Source organism: Gopherus flavomarginatus, chromosome 1 (genome assembly GCF_025201925.1).
Source record: "Gopherus flavomarginatus isolate rGopFla2 chromosome 1, rGopFla2.mat.asm, whole genome shotgun sequence".
In the NCBI taxonomy this organism is placed as follows: domain Eukaryota; kingdom Metazoa; phylum Chordata; order Testudines; family Testudinidae; genus Gopherus; species Gopherus flavomarginatus.
The window spans coordinates 101,109,061-101,130,516 of record NC_066617.1 but is presented as its reverse complement, the minus strand read 5'-3'; the positions used below and the strand labels follow the sequence as shown (position 1 = coordinate 101,130,516).

At 44.6% G+C, this 21,456-nt stretch overlaps 1 protein-coding gene across 2 annotated transcripts in view; it reads right to left on the bottom strand.

The window, feature by feature from the left end:
- MYH9 (myosin heavy chain 9) overlaps positions 1-21,456 on the bottom strand; it is a 101,996-nt gene that overhangs the window by 57,384 nt on the left and 23,156 nt on the right. For both annotated transcript variants that reach the window (XM_050926268.1, XM_050926277.1), the window contains exons 3-4: positions 17,121-17,277; positions 227-254 (exon numbers count right to left, since the gene is read on the bottom strand). In XM_050926268.1, coding sequence (XP_050782225.1) covers positions 227-254; positions 17,121-17,277 — 185 coding nt within the window. The remainder of the gene's footprint in view (positions 1-226; positions 255-17,120; positions 17,278-21,456) is intronic.

The following is a 21,456-nucleotide window of genomic DNA, read 5'->3' as shown; positions in this document are numbered from 1 at the left end:
TAAGATCACCTATTTCCTGCTCCTTCATGCCAGAGAATCATTGTGCAGAAAGAGGGGAGATGTGGGCAGGGAAGGGATGCTAATAGTAGGATTTAAACAGGCAAATGTTCCCTAGCCTCTACACTATCATGTGACATACTGACTCCAGTAAACCCCCAATTAAGCCCTCCAGCAGGATTTTAACAAGAGCAGACAGCAAGACAAGCTGAAAAACGTAAATACTCACGTGCACAGAATGGACTGATCCTCTCGATCTGAAATATAAGAAACACAGGATCAGACAGGCCAAAACTCACTTCTGCCTACACCACAAAAGCTATTAAGTCCAGAGGGTATGCTGGCACTCCCCAAAACATGGAGAGCAGAAGCCACTAAGCACCCTCATGCAAGTGTCTTCAGAAGACTGACCAGTCACCTCTAAACCTTGGTATAGTTCCTCCCCTCTCCCCAAGAGAACTGGATAAATTCATGGAGGTTAAGTCCATTATTGGATATTAGCCAGGATGGCTAAGGAATGGTGTCCCTAGCCTCTGTGTGTCAGAGGGTGGAGATGGATGGCAGAAGAGAGATCATTTGATCATTGCCTGTTGGGTTCACTCTCTCTGGGGCACCTGGCATTGGCCACTGGAGGTAGACAGGATACTGGGCTAGAGGGACCTTTGGTCTGACCCAGTAAGGCCATTCTTATGCTAAGTCCTAAAGGTAGCACCATCATCATTTTAGTTTCACCTGTCCAGATGTATCTGTAGTTCAACACAAAACAAGATAATTGTTATTTTGCTTTTTCCAGGGTGTGAATAGAAACCCCTCCTCCCGATTTGTTCCTGTGCTCAAATGCAGAATACACCATGCAACTCAAACCCTGCCACAAGGCTATTGCGGATGTTGACCTGTCCGTTAAAGCAAGGGAGGCCAAAGCATTGACTACAGCTTTAGCTGAGATGGGGATGCTAGAGTGAAAAAAGAAGTGGCTCAAGGTTTTTGCTTTAACCATTTCTTATGTGGCAAGTTCAGGATTGAGGCACTGTACTACTACACACAAAAGCCCTCCACATTAAAAGAACATTAAGGTTGCAAGGTCAAATACAGGAAGTACCAGAATTAAGGTCAACCATAAACCCAAATTTAGATCCCTTGCGTATATGCACTGAGTATTCAATTACATGAACAAATACCATCCTCGCTCTCCCTCACACACCCACCCACACCCTTTCTGCCTCATTCAGTCCAGAATGGATGGTGCTCACTGAATGGATAACTATAACATTTCAGTATGTGGCTGCACGTATTATTTACTGAACACCATCCAAACCCAACTATTAGTGTTTAGGCTTTACTATGGTGCTGTCATAGCATCTTAGATTTTTAAAAACCATTAGTGAATATATCTTCACAAACACCCCTATGTCCCAGCCTCTTCCCTTTCCTCTCCCTCAACCCCCGTTTCTACCTTCCTTCCCTGGCTCCTGTTCAAGGTTTCCCCTGCATCCCTACCAGTCCTATCCTCCCCTTACATGGTTCCTACCATTCCTATCCCCATATCCACTTCCTACTATTATCCCCCCCCCCCCATTCCTAACTCCACCCAGCCTGCTCTCTCTCCCCCCAGCTCCTATCCTTCCCCCCGCTCCACTACCCTAGTATTTAATCACTTTCCCCTCTTCTGTTCCTAATTCAGGTAGCTTCCTCCTCCATGCTGGCTGGGTATCAGTAGGGGGAGACAGCACAGGACAGAGTTTCCATGCTCAGTTGGAGCCCAGTGCCATGGTGGCTCCTAGTAGTCAGGAGTAGCAATTGCAGGGAGAGTCCTAGCCCAGGAATGGAAGATGCTCAGTTACTGTGGGGACAGCATTACTGCTTCTGTGAAGTCAGGCTTCACACGGGAGCTATGGGGATGCAGTATGCTCTGTGTAGATTGAATCTTCAAGGATTTAGCTGCCAATCAAGTCTCTGAGCATGATGTGCAGAGATTTTCAGATACTCTGAATTAACCCAAGTTCATAGAGGTTAAGAGCAGAAGGGATTATTAGGTCTAGTCTGACCTTTTAATATAGGCCATTCTGTTTCATAGAACAGAATATCAGGATTGGGAGGGACCCTCAGGAGGTCATCTAGTCCAACCCCCTGCTCAAAGTAGGGCCAATCCCCAGACAGATTTTTACCTCAGTTCCCTAAATGGCCCCCTCAAGGATTGAACTCACAACCCTGGATTTAGCAGGCCAATGTTCAAACCACTGAGCTATCCCTCCACCTTGTTACCCATATATTTAGCCAATAAAACTTTTTGACGAGAACTTCCAGAAAGACATCCAGTCATTATTTGAAGACATCACGAAATGGAGAATCCACAAATTCCCCTGATATATGTTCCAGTGCTTAAACAACCTGTTAAATTTGTGCCTCTATTTCTAATTTGTCTGGCTTCAGCTTCCAGCCATTTGTTTTCGTTATGCCTTTCTCAAGCAAACTAAAGTGCTCTACAGTACCTAGTATTTTCTCCCCTTGTACACGGTAATCAAGTCATCTCTCAATTTTATTTTTGAGAGATAAACAAACAGATTGCATTCTAAGTGTCACTGTAAGGCATTTTCTCCAGCCCTCAGATATTCTGTGGCTCTTTACTGCACCCTCTCCAGTTTTTCAATATCCTTTTAAAAATTTTGACACCAGCCCTCTGGTCAGTATTCCAGTACCAGCTTCACCAATGCCATACACAGAGGTTTAAAAACAAACAAACAAACAAAACAATACATACATAACTTTCTTACTCCTGGTTATACATCCAAGGATCTAGCCCTTTCCTGTAAAAATTCACCCAAAGGCAAAAGGCACATCAGATACCAGGACAATCACCTCAGGCAAATTTCAGGTCTCTGCTTTAAAACATGGAAGTGGTAGGGCTTCTTAATGAAACTGTTGCAAGAGGTTTGTGAGTTTTTTTTTTTAAACTAGTCAAAAATGTATTTTCCCCTGATCTTGTCCATGGAAGTGACAACCATTTTACTGAAACTTGCCAAAAATATTTAGTGCAAGGCAGACACTGGGCATGGAAAGTCTCTGCCTAAATGGCTTAAGTCATAAAAGAAAAGAAAATAGGGTCTTAAAATTAAGCATCTGGCAACCTTAACTATAGATGTTACTACCTATAATGAAGTGGCAGACTCTTCAGTCACTGAAGACTTAAGATATGTTCAATGTAGTTCTTTAAGAAATCCACAGCTGAATGACAGGTATAAAGACAGACTTCTAAGCAGTTCAGAAGGCCACACCCATTAAGGTCTCCAGTCGGTCAATGGATCACCAAGGCGCGCGCCAGGATTCTGCATGACTGGGCACTTGGAGGGTGCATTGGGGAATAACTAATGATTCATCTGCACATAGCCCCAGGTGTTGTATTCAGTAGGGCGGACACCTGGCTGGTTTTGCAGCACATTCATATGTAGCTATGGCCTTTTGAAAAATTGACTAATGATGAGCAGCTCACCGGCCGGAAAAGCTTACACTCTCATTTGGGTACTTGGGGGCTCATGTAGGAAGCACATTTGAGACAAAAAGGTAACTTCCCTATCCTTCATGATAAAACACTGGCAAACAGCAATACACGCCAGATGTCAAACAGAACAAAGATGATGGACACTAGAATTAAACATACACAAATCAAATGCCCTGGCTGACACTATCTAGAACAGCAGTTCTCAGACTGTGGGTCAGGACCCCAAAGTGGGTCATGATCACATTTTAAGGGGGTTGCCTAGACCAGCATTAGACTCACTGGGACCTGGGGCTGAAGCAGAAGCCTGAGTGCTTTAGCTCTGGGCAGTGGGGCTCAGGCTCTCCCTCCTCCCCCTGGGTCACGTAGTAATTTTTGTTGTCAGAAAGGGGTTGCAGTGCAATGAAGCTTGAAAACCGCTGGTCTAGAAGAATGTTTTAGAATCTCATATGAGAGAGGGAGGTGGCGACACAGCAGCAGTCTAGTTAATATCTTCCATAGGTGGATGGTAAGTAGAGTTTCTCCTTTTCACATCTTACTACAGAATTAGACATATCAATTGGTGAACATACAGGAAAAGCCCAAGACAATAAAGGTGGACCCTTTCAGTACTATGTTACCCCCTCCCATTTGCTTTTCCCATGACCAGCTGCAGCTGCGAGTCACCTCCCCTTTAAGTCATCAGGAATGTACCTGCGAGTGCAGGCAAGTCACAGCTATATGCAGATACTACCATAAAAGGAAACATTCCAGTTTGGAATTTAAGGAGAAATTCTTTACCAGCACTGCAAAACAGCCATCACTGGGATAGCTGGAATTCTTCTAATTGTGTGCAGACAGACTACTCAAAATGCTGTGCTGAGCCACAGGAAGTAGGATCCTAGCAGAAGACCAAAGAGAGTTGTTAAACTGCCACACAGGCAGCTCTTCTTAGAAGTTGTTCCAACTTAAGAGGCACTTACTCTAAATTCCAGGATGTTACATATTCCATACAACCCTCGGATCTTCCTTGCATAACCATGGCCAAAGTCAAACTTCAGTTGCCAGAACTAGAGGGACTCATTTTCTTAGAGGCCCACCTCCCACATCTCCAAAACTGGTGGCACATGCAAGTTACTCATACTGGGTACCCACAACTTCAATTGTTTACTATAGGGCAAGCAAAAAAGTAATTGAAAACAATCTGCTTTTCAGACAGTCACTCCTCTGAATTACATATTTAATAAGTAAACCAACAGTCTAATTGCAGCAACAATTCTGTACTTCAGACCAGCTGGCAAAGAAATATTTCTATCTAAGCTTTATTTAGTTATTACCACAGTATCAGAGTACTTGCAAACAAAAAGTAATCTCAAGGATCCAGAAAGTAGTTCAGCCTTCAAATTCAAGGTGTAGAGTAATACTCTGTAACTACATATTACATACTTTTTTTTGCCTATGCAAAACACTAAACCATTCTTAACCTCTGTAATCCCCAGATAGAGTACGTTTAGGTTGGTTCCATGATCTGAAAGCATTTGCACAAAAATAACTTTTGACTTGATGATTTTTACAAGCGATGTATGTAAAAATAATCTATGTAACATTGTACTGTGAGATAGCAAATGGACTGTACGAGTTCTGGAACTGTTTTTGCATATGCTAGTACAATAGGCAAGTGGCTACAACCCCAGCTCAGGTGGCTTTGGGAGTAGGGAGGAAGAGAAATTAGAAGGCTAGAACAGAACACTCAGTTTGCACTAAGCATCTTAGTTACAGAACATCCTAAAAGGCCTTTATCATCCACTTCCTCTGCATGAGCAACTCCGATTTTGAGCCTGTACATCTCCATAAAAGGAGAAGTAATATAGCTTTCACACAATGGTGACATCATCTTTCCAGCTAAGAGGAAGTGTATCTGAAAGGCAAAGGCTTGGCTTGCAATCCCCAGCCTATAGCTGACTCATTAAGGCAAAAAGCTTAACTATTGCTAGATGGTACCGCCCACCTCCTAACCACTGAACATAATGTCTGGCAGGAGAGAGGCCAGAGAAAATGCCTAGTCCTCTTGGTTTCAGTTACTAAAATGCTCCTCTGATACTGCTGCTAGTACATGCCGTCCAATTTAAGCAACTGACTGGCTGACCAAAAGAGGATCGAGCCGAAGAGAGAGAGAGCGTGCGCGCGCAGGACTGATTTAGCCTTAAATGAAAAAGCATTTCAGTCAAGCATCCTCTTCACACACACCCCTGACTTTACTATGTAAAGTTATTACACCCTTTGCCTCACACACAAAGCAGGCTCCTTAACGGCTCTATTCAGTGGCCTTATCAACACTTGCATTTTAATTCAAGTTTCTCCCCACAAGGAGTCAGTTGATGCTCACTGTCACAGAGGTGTATTTTGCAGTGTAAATGTACCCTGAAGTACTGAAGCTTTGGATACAAATACACCTCTAACTCGATATAACACTGTCCTCGGGAGCCAAAAAAAAAATCTTACCACATAAGTGAAACCGCATTATATTGAACTTGCTTTGATCCACTGGACTGTGCAGCCCCGCTCCCCGAAGCACTGCTTTACTGCATTATATCTGAATTCATGTTATATTGGGTAACATTATAACGAGGTAGAGGTGTAATAAAATTTTATCTTAAAGGGAGGAATGCCCCGAGATATTCTAAACTGCACTAGGACAACTTTAGGTTCTAGACATATATGTAACCTCTTCAGATTCTATAGAGAGTCTTACCAGAGCTGTGCAGAAGCTTCCTTTTTAAAAGAGGACACCATTGCATGTGGTTCACTAAGAGGCACAAAGAGGGTGGGAAAAATAGCCTGTCAAACTGGATTGGAGGAGAGCTAAACTGATCAAGTAATGTCACTCTCAAACTCTAGAAGTGCCACATGTAATGTCAGTCAAAGAAAATACTGTAGTGGCCCCTCCATGGATTTGAATAAATTATGATCAATCAATCCATTGCTGGGAATGCCAGCACAGACCGACCACTGATATTTGAACATGCATGCCATCTAGACATGCTGCAAGCAGGGTTAGAAGCACCGTGGTTAAAAAGCCAGCAGACAGTCTCTTAGCATTCCAACTGGGAAGAAATTTGGAAGTAAAATGTTAGTGTAGACAGAGTCGAAATCCAAGATCCCAAACCAGAATTAACATGAAGGTGGCCTTGGACAAGAATAGCAACAGAACTTCTAGGAATGGACGAGGAAAGAATCAGCTGAAGTGAAGTCTCAGCTTCATGCTATCTGAAGCTGAAAGATTTGCATGAAAAAGTTATATACACAAGTTCTTCCATCTATTGACGAAAACATCAAGGTTATTTCCCAAGTCATTCTTGGACCAGAACCCAGATCCCCTCCTCCAGCATTCCATGTCTGAATTTGGAAACAAAATTAGAAAATAAGTCTACCTGCAATTTTAGGTTACACAAACGTTTGAGTTCTGAAAGGAAAAAAAAAAAAAAAAAAAAAAAAAAAAAAACTAGTATGCATGCTCCTGTGCTCATGGTGCCAATACAGTATTCAGCAGAGGAGCTGACAATCTGGGCTAGAGGGCCACAAACTGGCTAAAACCCTTCAGCTTTGGTTGATAAGAACCAACCAGAAGGTGCGTGATAAGCAGCACAAACCAAATGAGTAAAGGATTTTCTATATTCTTTGGTCTAACAGAAATGGTGTTTCAAAGCAAAAAGATACTTGCAAATTAGTTAAAGATTACCGACTGCAATCAGAGAAGACAAACCATCTAAAAAAATTTAAGCTATGGAAATCAAAAGCGACATTAACCTTATCACCCAATGCAAGTGTAGACATCACTGAAAAGAAACAAACATTCTGTATGACAAGCAACCAAAACTTAACAGTGCCTCTTGCTTTGGATTATTGTAGAGCCCTGCAAAAATTGCTAAAGAAGTCACCTGTAGTTTTCCTTCCCTTTTAGTGGAAATTTAACTGGACCAGTCCATGCTGTAACACACACACCCACCCCTAAACCCCCCCCCCCCACTCAGTCTCCCATAACCCACAGTTCTGCTGCCACCTCTAGCAACTGAACGGCTACACAGCTGGTGGAGAACCAGTTCAGATATTTACTGCATAGCAGTTGCCAAGCATTAAGCATCCAGGGACATACAGGACAGAGCAGACAGTCCAGCACGTACAAGTCTGACACAAAAAAGATGAAATGCTGGTTCAGTCAGTCCAGTCAAACTAAGCAAAACCAGAAGTGTCCTGTTTACTCAAACTTAGAAAATATGTAAACATCTGAGAGTTATAAACTAAATAATTCATGCTCAAGTTCTATAATATCAGATCAAGGGGACTTGCTATTCCCTATGAAATGTAGCAACTGGGGAAAGGCCTCTGAAGAGCCTCAATCTCCATTCCCAGAGAGGGATAAGGGTGTTAATATTGAGTTTAAACACTTGTGATTTGATTAATCATAGATTTATTCAAATCCATGGAGGGGCCACTACAGTATTTTCTTTGACTGACATTACATGTGGCACTTCTAGAGTTTAAGAGAGTGACATTACTTGATCAGTTTAGCTCTCCTCCAATCCGGTTTGACAGGGTATTTTCCCCACCTACTTTTTGCCTCTTAGTGAGGCACATGCCACAGTGTCCCCTTTAAAAGAGAAGCTTCTGCACAGCTCTGGTAAGACTCCCTATAGAATCTTGAGGTTACATATACTTCTAGATCCTGCACTAGGACAACTTTAGTTTAGAATATCTCGGGGCATTTCTCCCCTTAAGATACATTATTTGTATCCAAAGCTTCAGTACTTCAGGATACATTTACACTGAAGAACATACCTTTGTGACAGTGAGCATCAACTGACTCTTGTTCACACTGGTGGGGGGGAGGGGGGGAAGAAAGCGAAGAGAGAAGAGTAATGTAGATGTTCCCATTTGGGCTCAGAGACCCAGAGAAGGGGATGGCTCTCAGAGCCTGAGCAGGAACATTTACATTGCTATTTTTAGCCCCATAGCACAAGCCCGAGTCAGTTGGCCCAGGCTCTAATACTCATTGCCATGGGTTTGGGTTTTTGTGCAGTGCAGATGTACCTTTAGAGGTTCCATTTCCTTTAGCCCTTAGATTGGCTAGCTCTCAAGTGACTACCAGCAGTAAACTGACTATTTAAGAATCACTGGGGGCTAATCTATGGAGATCAAGGCGTGTTTAATATGCTAAAAACCCAGCAATTGACTGCTGGCACATGTGGGAAACAGTCTCTGGGCTTGGCTACACTTGCAGGTGTGCAGTGCTGGGAGTTACAGCTGTCTTCATACAGCTGTGTAGGGAAAGCGCTGGAATGTGGCCACACTGACAGCTACCAGCGCTGCAGTGTGGCCACATTTGCAGTGGTGTTGGAAGTGGTACATTATGGGCAGCTATCCCACGGAGCACCTCGTCCCATTTTGGAGCCGTGGGTTGTGAGAAGGGGGCGGAGGGTGTGGGTCATTCTGCTTCCTGTCCCAACGCCCCATGATGCATCGCTTCACATCCCAGCAATCCCTGTTTTTTCCGTCCACGTTTGGTGCCATCTTGACTCTCAGTTTCTGTGCAGCACGATTTCTGTGGGAAATGGAGCTCGAACTGCTGAGGAGTATGCTGACGAGTCTCGCCAGCACATCAGCAGTTGATCTATTCCTTAAAAACCAAAGTGATGGAGTCCGATGATAATAGCGAGTCGCCTGACGCGTACGACACAAAATTGCTTCTGGCATTCACGGAAATGCTCAGCACCGTGGAACACCGCTTTTGGGCTTGGGAAACAAGCACTGAGTGGCGGGATCACATTGTCATGGAAGTCTGGGATGATGAGCTGTGGCTGCAGAACTTTCGGATGAGAAAAGCCACTTTCATGGGACTGTGTGCTGAGCTTGCCCCCACCCTGCGGTGCAAGGATACAAGATTAAGAGCTGCCCTGCCAGTGGAGAAGCAGGTGGCTATTGCAATCTGGAAGCTGGAAACTGCAGAAGCTACCCATCAGTCAGGAACCAGTTTGGAGTGGGAAAGTTGACCATTGGAAACGTGTTGATGCAAGTTTGCAGGGCCATTAGTCACATCCTGTTAAGAAGAACCGTGACTCTAGGGAACGTGCAGGACATTGTGGATGGCTTTGCACAAATGGGTTTCCCTAACTGTGGAGGGGTGACAGATGGGATGCATATTCCTATTCTGGTACCATTCCACCTAGCATCCGAGTACGTTAATCGGAAGGGGTATTTCTCTATGGTTCTCCAGGTGCTTGTGGATCACCGTGGGCATTTCATTGACATTAACACAGGCTGGCCTGGAAAGGTGCATGATGCATGCATTTTTCGGAACACTGGCCTGTTCAGAAAGCTGCAGGCTGGGACTTTTTTCCCAGACCGGAAAAATCACAGTAGGGGATGTTGAAATGCCCATTGTGATCCTTGGAGACCCAGCTTACCTATTAATGCCTTGGCTCATGAAACCGTATAATACAGGGAAGCTTGACAGGAGCAAGGATCGGTTCAGCTACGGGCTGAACTGGTGCTAAGTGACTGTGGAGTGTGCTTTTGACCGTTTAAAAGGACGCTGGAGATCTCTGTATGCGAAGCTAGACTTGGGGGGAAAGCAGCATCCCTGCTGTTATATCCACGTGCTGTACCCTCCATAATATTTGTGAAGGAAAGGGTGAAACAGTCAGGCATGGACTTCGAGGTTCAACAGCTGGAGGCTGAATTTGCACAGCCAGAGAACAGGGCTACTAGAGGCGCCCAGCACAGGGCTGCAAGGATTAGGGATGCCTTGAGGGAGGAATTTGAGGCTGAAAACCCAACCATAACGTTTGGTGCCTTGCACGGGAGTGAAGTGCAGTGGTTACAATGTTAATAGGAACCTTTTTTTCCTAAGCTGATTTGTAGTGCCTGTTTCTTTCCTGGGCTAAGGTATCTTTGACTTTCTGCAATAATAAAGACTGTTTTCAAAGCCAAGAATTCATTTATTGAAAAGAAAATAACTTTCTTGACAGACACACATTTTGGGAACCTAAAAGGGCAGGGGGGTGTGGTGGGGAACTGTACAGTCACAGGTTTGAATATGTCCTGTCTGGAGTGCTGTGCAATGACTGCTGCACTTCAGGATACCTATACTGCATGGTGATGGGGGTTGAGTGCAGAGGGTAAGGGTTGTAGATCTCAGGGCTGGTTGGTGACCATACAGGTGTTGAGGGCGGCTGGTGGTGGTAAGAACCTGGATGCTGGGGAACGGGGTTTGGAGCTGAGATTGAGGCACAAGGGAAAGAGCTTTGGGACAGGGGGGTGGTGCGGTAGTGCTCTGCCTGCATGGCTACAAGCACCTGAATAGAGTCCCCTTGGCACGCCAGGATGCTTATCAGCTGCTTTGTGCTTTTCTTCCTGGCCGCTGCGTTTCTCTGGCAGATCCTGCTTTCCCTTTCCCTCCAGTCCTGCACTTTGATTCTCTTTGGGAGAGTGATCCGTAACTGCTTGCAGCAGGTTGTCTTTTCTTTTTTGCGGCTTCTTCAGGAGGTTTTGGAGTCTTTGAGCTGTTGATAACACGGGCAGCCAAGAACTCAAGGTTGCTTGTGGAAAGGCAAAAGAAGGCAACACTTAACAGAGGCAGCATTGTTTATATCTCAGACAGTTATTCCCACACAGTGAAGGAGTTTACAATCTTCACATTAGCATAATTTTCCCACACTAAAGAGAGCACACATAACCCACAGGAGCCCCGAAATGGTAAGTAAGGGGGACTGATTGCTTCAGGGCTGTGCTGGGGTTTCTGTGCGTTGGGGAAAGCAAACAGCTGCAGGAGGCACCTACACTGAACACTCTCCCAACATTTTCCACAGGAGTTGATCCTGGAAGATCTCGCTGCTGCAGGTTACCTGGGAAGAGCGGGAGGGTCTTCTACAGCAATGCAGATTCTGCCCTGGCCCCTATGCAGCTTGCCTGTGTGCAGCAACAGTCCCCCCACCCCTCGCGGCACAGTGGCATGGACGTGTTAGCCTGACTGGGACAAGGACCACAGTGGCTCTCCCTATAAACTTGCGCAAGCGCATTCAGCCCAAGCATGGGCTAAAACTTTTGAAGAGATTACTGAGGCCGATTACTGCAACGTGATAGACCACATCAATGCGCTATTCCACATCTAGGCATGCATGCATGCATGCAGCCCTAACCCTCCCTCTTCTCCTGAAACATTTCCATCCTGAAAATAAAAGCTGCTTACCGGGAACCCGCTCCTCTGCTTGTCCTTCACCAAGTACTGGCTGCTGCGACTGGCTACCTTCCTCCTGGCTTGAGAAGAGCTCCTGGCTGCATACCTCCTGGGACTCCGAGGTGTCTCCCCCCACCCCAGTACCCTCACTTTCAGTTTCCTCCTCCTCCCCTGAAGTGTCCATCGTGGTCCTCGGATTGGCGGTGGGGTCACCCCAAGTATCGTGTCCAGCTCTTTGTAAAAACAGCAGGTTGTGGGAGCAGTGCCGGAGAGGCAGTTTCCTTCACTGGCTTTGCAATAGGCACTCCGCAGCTCCTTCACTTTAACCCTGCACTGCAGCGTGTCCCGGTCATGGCCCCTTTCCAGCATAGCCCTTGATATCTGCCCATAGGTGGTATAATTCCTATTGCTGGAGCGCAGCTGGGACTGCACAGCTTCCTTCCCCTAAACACTGATGAGGTCTAGCAACTTGCCATTGCTCCATGCTGGGGCTCGTTTGGCACGCGGAGGCATGGTCACCTGGAAAGATTCACTGATTGCACTCCACACCTGGCTGAGCAAACAGAAAGGGGATTTTTAAAATTCCCGGGGCATTTAAAGGGCAGGTCACCTCAGGCCAGGGCAGTAGAGTTCGAACTGATGAGCAGAGTGGCTGAACAAGCATTCTGGGATACCTCTGAATATCTCTGGAGGCCAACAACAGTGCTTTTGGTGGCCACACTGGCGAAGCAGCGCTGCATCACCAGCACTGCAGTCGTTATTCCCCAGGCAGATGTGGAGTACAGCCAGCGCTGTAGCCAGGGAGATACAGCGCTGGATGTGCCTTGCAAGTGTGGACGGTCAGGGAGTTGCAGCGCTGTAAAGCCACCACCAGCGCTGCAACTCTCCAGTGTAGCCAAGGCCTCTCCCTGCTATTTTTCTGCCTGCTGAAGTGAAACAAGCTGGCAGGGAGGGAATAGACAGAGCCAGACCTGAGAGGTGCATTGGAGCAAGAAGAGGGAGCACTCTAAGGAGAAGTTTTGAAGAAGCCATTAGGAATTAATTGTACTCCCTGTTGACCCCAAGTTTTGTTGCGAAGGTTTAGTGACACATTGACAGCCATTTTGTGTGGTTCTTTAGACACTAGTGTCATATCTGGACAGTCTGGCCCTATACCAGTATTTCATAGAGAAGATTGATCACTTGCTCAAGATGCTGGAGAAGAAAGCTTCCCAACTAGCTTGAACAGACTCCATTCCAACAGCTCTGAAATGCCTTTTCCAAATAGATCTACTGAAGATACTGCTCTCAACTATTTAGAAATTTAAGGCAGGTAAAATAATTTATACACATACACAAACACTCACTCCCTTTTATGCACATCTGCTGCATTAGAGTAATGCTATGCATGCTTAAGACATCTCCATATGAAACCATTATCCTTCAACTCTTCAACGCAATAAAGCCACTTCCTTCTGAAAGCATTCAATCCATTAGGTACTCAAGGTGCCAGACACCAGGAGAATTGCAGCACTTAGGCACCCTGGGTATTTCACTCCCACACACAAATATGGTAACTTTATTACACAGGAGGATTTCTGAAGTTTGTCAACAAGAGCAGAATTCTGAGGTCCCTCCAAGGCCCCATAGCAGAGCAGACTGGGGATAAAAACAGCACCACTTTATATATGGCAAATTTTCCACAATGCCTCTAGGTCATCGCAGTGCCCTGGATTAAGTTTCCTACAAGTGACTTAATCCTATTGAATGTATGGGCACCGGTGCACCTTTGATCAGGGGGCCTCTATAGCAGCCTGCCAGAGAGCACAGTTCTGAAAGGTAGTGCAGCAGCTTGAACACAAAACAAAGGGTTAAACAATTTCAGGATTAGTTTAAATCAGAATAAAAGCAATCCTATCCCCCTACCTAAACCTGAATAGGCTGCTTATTAAGATACCAGAAACTCAGTGAAACCAAAAGATACAGAATCCAAACAAACATATAGGGCTTTCTGCTTTATCAGCTCAAGAGATAACTGTACTCCATTCAGAGTTACCAGCTTGCTCTCTTTCTCTCAAAGCATTCATACCATGGAGGATTCCCTGAATATTGGGCTCTGAAAGGAGAAAGGGGCACAACCATTAATCCTAAATGCCTCCAGTCCTTGCAGAGCACTGGGCTCTTTCATTTTCTGTTCTCTGTGCAGATTCCTCCCATACCACGGGCTGCTGCATCAAGCCTCCCACGCAGGCTAATCAAAATGGGAGAAAGCCAAACAGGAATGTTGTTCTCCATTGTCCAGCAGGCTGGCTGGGACCAGAAACTTAACAGCCTTCCCACTCTCACCCCCAATGCCAAACCCCAATGTCATCCCTGCAGTTTAGGGTTTCTGCCATTTGGTATCCTTGAAAAAGGAGACTGTTGCTTTAGAGTAAATTTGCTGCCAATACATACACTTTACAAGACACTGAAACCCACTCAGAGCCCACTAAAACTTTGTTAAATAGATAGTGTGGTCACAGCCAGCTAGCCCATCAGTTGGGAGTGATTTCCAAGCCCAGCAAGTGCACAAAGGAGGGCGATTATAGGCCATAGTTATTCTGGATTAGATAAAGAGGACCAGGAGCAATCAGCTAATTGGACAAGACTGCCACATTCCCACAACAAATCTAACTACATGATGAAAGGGGCAACAGCTGAGAGCTATTTGCCTGGGGCAGGACTGTAACCCTCTTTCTTCCTCCACCAGTTACCTCTTCCCTTACAGCAGGAAGGTAAGCACTTAAGCAGAGCTCAAACCCTCCTTTCCTCCCCACACCAGTGCCAAGAAAACAGACATTAGACTAATCCTTTAGCTTCTTGCAGTGACTCAACAATGCAAGTCTGGGATTTCACACAGTTAACACTGCCTTGAAGTCAGGAAAAAAGATGGAGACAGATACTAGTGACCATTTCCCTACAAACCACCATGTGCAAGGGAACTTCACCTATCACTTTTAAGCCACAACAGTGTGGCTGTCTGCAGAACCAACTTGTGTAACTGGCAGAGATTCCATACAGGATGCTTGCTCTACATCTGTCAAGTGGTTTTGCTGTTAGTTATAATCAGAGGAAGCCGTGTCTTCCAGAATCCTGTTACAATAGCATCAAAGGAATTGCCTCCATTGTTGCACAGGAGTGAAGGTTCTTCCCACAAACTAGAAACTCTGCTAGGACAAGTCAGTAGCTTGTTTAAAGAAAACAGCTGTTGCCACTGTCGCTGACAAGGAGTAGGCAGGGAAGAGAAGGAAGCAATAGAGGAAGTGAACTGAAGATAAGAGGTTTATGGGCAGTCACGCTACCATGTAGTGAACAGAAGGCACATTTGTCCTGTCATTTGAGCAAGGAGTTTAGAAATTCCTTTGTTTAAAGAGGAAGTGAGGTTCTTTAAAGGACACATTCCAGGCAGTGTTTTCTGGATGCAGCAGAGCAGTTTTAGAGTGACAGCTAGGAAAGGTATTTGTATTTCTCAGCAGGGAATCATGCTCTTGAACAAGAAGCACTACCTTCCTACTCCTGAAGTCATTGCCACCTGCTTCCACCACTCTATGACCTGCTTACACTCTTCCAGAAAGCAGCTTTTCCATTTCACCTTATCTGTCATGCCAAGTCTCCTGTGGGACTGTACTCCAGCAGCCTTTATTGGCATTCCTCCCTCCACTTCAGTTTTGTTGAGTCACTGATCTGGGCACAAGGAAAGCAGTTTCTTCCTGTTTCTTTTTGCTTCACGCTACCTTACTGTCATAGCTTCACTATGCTGGAGAGTTTGAGAGGCTGCTGGGGCAGGGAGAAATGGAGGTCATTAATTGTGTCAAGCTACATAAGTAAAGCCCTACCAAATTCATGGCCATGAAAGACGCCACATGGACCGTGAAATCTGGTCTGTGTACTTTTATCATTCTGTACAGATTTCACAGGGGGGAGACCAGCATTTACCAACCCAAATCGAGGTCACAAGGTTATTGTGAGAGTGGGGGTGGGAGGAGAGGATCATGGTATTGCCACACTTAATTCTGTGCTGCCTACAGAGCTGGATGGCCGGAGAGTAGCAACTGCTGGCCAAGCACCCAGCTCAGAAGGCAGTGCCCCTCCAGCAGCAGTGCAGAAGTAAGGGTGGCAATTCCACATTATGCCATCCTTACCTCTGCACTGCTGCTAGAGGCAGCGCTGCATTTAGAGCTGGGCTTCCAGCCAGCAGCCACCACTTTCCAGCTGCCAGTTCTGAAGGCAGCACTGCCTCCAGCAGCAGTGCAGAAGTAAGGGAGACAATGCTACTACCCCCTACAACAACCTTATGATTCTCCCCACCTCCACAACTCACTTCTGGGTCAGGACCCCTACAGTTAGACCACTATTTAAATCTGAAATTTCATATCTGGAATAATGAAATTTATAATTTTTAAAATCCTATGATCATGAAATTGACCAAAATGGATGAGAATTTGGTAGGGCCCTATAGATAAGACCAGATAACTGGAAACTGACCAAATGGAATTTTCTTAAAAAACAGGAGATACAAGTTCTGCCCCCTAGGGGAAGTGACAGAAATCCAGATTTTTAATAGTGAACAGCTGCTTACGAGATGGGGGAGTTTCAGCCTCAACTCTCCCATGCTGTCTTGTCCCAAAGTGTCATTATTTCAGACTGTCCACCATCTCCCTTAGGCACTCCTTTTAGCTTTGCTACTTCTGCATCTGTAATCCAGATACCAAGACAGGAAGACAGAAAGAATAGTGCTAACTCTCTATACATCTGGGCATTCCACAGGATTCCCCAACTGCAAGCTTTGATTCTCTAAAAGGAGATCACCTTACTGAGAGCTGGGATGCATACAGGATTTTCAGAGCTTTACATAAAAGATCCCCAACTGACACCAAGAAATCCACTGGCAGTTTACCAGGAACCCATAAACCACACCTGGTTTTGCATTAAATTCTTTATATCTGATGACACTATGTATGCATTCTGCTAAGTATATCCAGGAAGCGATCCTGGTCAATGTATTTACTTTCAAATTTATGAAAAGCCAATACATTGTGTAGTACTAGCAAATAAATGTTTATCCTCCTTGACAGGATAGAACTTATTCTTTATTGCATGAAAACTCAATCAAGTCTTGATGTAGAGTTTCAGACCACACTCTGCTTCTGGCACCAAAAACAGCTCTGGTTAGTTCTCAGTGAATTTCAACATAGTTTTATTACAAGTACGCACATACACACACCCAAACATCTCTCTCCCTCCTTAGAAGGGGGGCAGGAAGTTACACTGCTTAGTGACTCCTCCACACATCCTCAGAGAGATTTGCTCTTTTACAATAAGTCCGCCCACCACATCTTGAATATCATTTTGACTTCAAGATCTCACTAAGAAAGTCACTGTCCCGTAGTTGGCACTCACCTTGCATCATACTCCTGTAGGCAGTGTCTGTGATTGCATATATGTGAGGAGGCATCTCATGCCTCTTTTTGCCTTTGTACATCTCCACAATCTCCTCTGAGTATATGGGCAGGTTCTTGTAGGGATTTATAACCACACAGAAAAGGCCTGAGTAGGTCTGCAGAAAAAGAAGACATCAGTTAACAGTGGTTAGAGTCAGACAGATCTTTGTTCTTTTACGGGTTTCTTGCTTGGAGTCAGTCCCCCTTTGAGAGGTTCTACTGGGGCAGTGAAGAGACAGGAAGGCACAAGTCAATACTAGAAACTGGGCAACAGCTAATACCAAGTTTATCATTATGGCACATAACCACCTTCAAGGTACCCTACTAGATACTCCACGCTATCAGGATGCTATTGTGCAGCAACTGATCTACACTGGCTAGCTCATTCCAGTTAACTGTAGGGCCCATCAAGACTAGTTTCCCTGGCTTTCAGAGATCTGAAGTTTAAACCAAGTTACACTTTACTGTAGAAAACAGATGTTCACCTCCCAGAATTGTGCGCTAGCTCATATTTGTAAAGCCTGCTTACTATAGTTGTCCAGAGTATAACAGACCCCCATGATAAGCTACACAAGGGAATAAGCATTCATAAGCCGATGTAGGGACAAGTACTAATGTGCTGCATTAAGCACCAGGAGCAGTGAGCCATGAATTTTCTTAATATCTCACAGAACACCTGTTAACATGCATATATGATTCCCCTGCTCAAATTCATCAGTTCTTAAGCAGAGCTATCCTTTGCCAAGAAGTGCACCGCACAGGAGTCATGCTATCACAAACTGATGTCCAGCTGGAAAGAAGGCACTCAGTGTTAAAAATGTATAATTAACCATTGGAACAATTTACCCAGGGTCATGGTAGATTCTCCATCACTGAATTTTTAGAAAAATATCTGATTTTGTTTTAAAAGATCTGTTCTAGGAACTTTGGGGAAGTTCTATGGCTTGTATTATACAAGATGTCAGACTAGACCATCAACAGTCCTTTATGGCTTTAGGTTAGGATCCTACAAAGTTGCTCATTTCTAGTAGAATTCCCTGTATGGGAGTAACCAAGGATTTACTTTCAGCGGTTTCCCTCTATTAAAAGGGAAGGGACAGGAGATCAGGAGAGGACCCCCATACTAAATCCCTGAAGTAGTACCCAGTAAACTATTCTTTGGATTATTTGATGGACAGCTGATACTTCCTCCTGACCCCTTTATTCAAAAGAACGCTTTGATTCAGAGGTGAAGCCAAAATTAGTTAGAGAGGAAATATTCTGAGGCACCATTGTAGTTCATTCACATACAAGACACAAACTTATCTGGGGCTGCATTTAAAACAAGAGTCACAAGTCCAACGTAGCTTGGAACTGATCAACATGTAAAACTCTTGGAGGCTCCCATTTTAACAATAAGGGAATACTTGTCACAATCACTAGCATCCATCACACCAAACCCAAATTTTAGTTTCAACTGGCTTTAATCCTGCAGAGTTCTGAGGCAAGACAAATGTCCAGATATTTTTACTGCAATTTTAAAGAGACCTACCTGAGAAAGACAGGTGCCAAGACAAGAGGAAGAGAGAAAGTATTGCAGGTTTGTTAGTACCCAAGTCTCAGAATGCACTTTCTAGTTGGAAAGTATTTTGGGCAGAAGGAAGAATGTATTCTTAGATAGTCTAAGAATCCAAGCTTTGCTCCTGAGGTTTGTAGTCACTCAAAGGGCATATAGGTTTTATTGGCATGTGTTTGCTTCATAAGGCCAGTCTCTCATCCTATCAGAAATTCTACTAGAAGAATAGGGCATATCTGGCACATTCTACATCTTGCACTTCCCCCCACTTTCTCAAAGAAAACTGTTTTGGTGTAGTAAGTAGTCCTCTACTCTAAGCACAGGGGGCATTTGATCAGATTGAGCCTCTTCAGCTGGATCAGGGTAAAGATTAGACTACTGGCAGTTAGAAGGGTAGAGATGGCATCTGTTACATAGTTTGTGGTCATAACCCTGATTTTCTGGATGTTGCTTTTACTTCAAGTAGTTAACCCTACTTAAGTGTCTGAGACTCAAAACAAAGAAGTTCAGGCATGCAATTTTAATCCTACACCCCCTCAGTGGGCATCCGCACCCATGTTCACATGGCTATAATGGAAGTTTGTGTGCCAATTAGACACACACCACTCCCCAAAGGAAAGTATGCCAATTAAGTTTTCCTGTGTGTATGGAGGTGGTTTCCGAATTAGTCTTGCATTGGAGGACACTAGACAACTTGCACACTAAAGAATAGTTTCCAAAAGAGAAGACCCCAATATTAAAGCATCTGTCCAAGATGAGATCCTACCAAAAGGGTTAGATAAATTTAGCTACCTGCTGGGTTAGTAGCTCAATGTTGAGAGGTATTTAAGTGAGGCGAAGAGAAAACTGACAAATGGACAATCATCGCCATGCCTAGATAGGTTAACTGAATTTTAGTGAGCTGATTTAACCAAGTGAGTTGCTCTGCCACAGTAATACCAGCAGACATTGGCCCTGATTCTCCAGGATGTCCAATATAGTGTTTGGACATGACTATAGAGAGCTGGCATGGCTCCTAGATGCAAGTGGAAATTAATAGGCCCCATTTTGCTCTAATTTCCTCCAGTGGTGTAAGGTCTCTTGCATACCTTATGCCAATGGTGGCTCAGATGCAGTGAAGCTCTGTTTCACCACATCTGCCCACAGAATGCCCCTGACACACCCTCTCTTTTCCCCTATACCAGGTGTGGCTGATGCAGCAGGCAACCATGCCATTAAGGGACAAGTTATAGTCTAACTGGAACTTGCACAATTGTTTTGCTGGAGTTCAAAGAGATGCTATACTGTAAACTATGCAGCTGCTTTTCTTGTGAATATCCATTGCTGGTTATAGCCACTATATGGATATTGTAAATAGAAACAGATTAGAAGAGAATATGCCTGTTGCGGGGAGGGGCCAGGGGTAAAGAAAAAAAAAAGTGAAGTGAATAAGTGGCAGCAACTAATGCTGAAAGATTCAGCTATGGATTTAGAGTCTGCATTAGTACAGCTTCCTACAGAGGAGTGTAGGCTGGTGGAGGACTGCCCATATTCCAAGCAAGAATAGGCTGGAGGTCTGAAGCTGAATGGAAGCAGTCTGCAGCACAGGAAGAGCAGCACTTAGCATTAATGTTCTTTTTGTTGCTATCAGACCAATGAGGTCTGAAGCAACGGGGAGAGGAGAGAACACCTAAGGCAGGGGTTCTCAAACTGGGGGTTGGGACCCCTCAGGTGGCCACGAGGTTATTACATAGGGGTCACGAGCTGTCAGCCTCCACCCCAAAACCCACCTTGCCTCCAGCATTTATAATGGTGTTAAATATATATTTTTAAAAATGTTTAATTTATAAGGGGGGGGGGGGGAAATCGCACTCAGAGGCTTGCTAGGGGTCACCAGTGCAAAAGTTTGAGAACCACTGACCTAAGAGCAGTCTCTTTTCCAGAACAGTAATTCTAAGACAATAGTTAATTTTATCCTTTAAGTATTTGAGGTTCACGGAAGAGATACTTATTTACACAGCTCTACCAATGCATGTCCCTCCTGATCTGCAGTCCCAACACGGTTATCTCACTCAAGAAAGCTTATGCTGAAATACATGTTAGTCTCTAAGGTGCCACAAGTACTCCTGTTCTTTCTTCTCACTCACTTTGCTACTCCACTAAATCTGCCAGCCTTATTAAGAAGTGCAAAAGTCATCTTAGTCTCTTTGTATTGTCAATTTTATTTTCATTTTGCCCCAGTCTAGGAAACGAACCCAAAGTTTCCAGAGATTAAAGGCTAATGCACAAAGGTGAGACCTAACAAGTTGTCTCCACTCAGCTGTGCTTTGCTTCAGATATCACTGCTCAATATTATAGTTCTGGAATTAAACCTCACTGGTGTTTTGGTTGATGCACAGGGCAGACTAGAATCAGGTTTACTCTTTAGCAGTTACTTATCTCTACAAGGCTGACAGGGGAAGATGAAGCATGTTTGACTCAGGAGACAAGAACAGCTTAGGCAGGAAAAGTTTTTCCCAGGGTCTACCCTCTGCTGATGTGGTTGCTGGACTGGAATATTTGTAAGGTTCTGGATTTACATTCTGCTCTGGACCCAGGACGCACACTTAAGGTGAACAGTGGGGAAAACAAGTTACCAAGATGAGCTACAGAACACGCTTAAAGTCAAGCTCAATTTAGAGACTGAAAGCAGATAATCACAACCATCAGTCATCTAAAACAAATCACCATGGTAGAAACAAATCTCTTCAGTTTGACACTG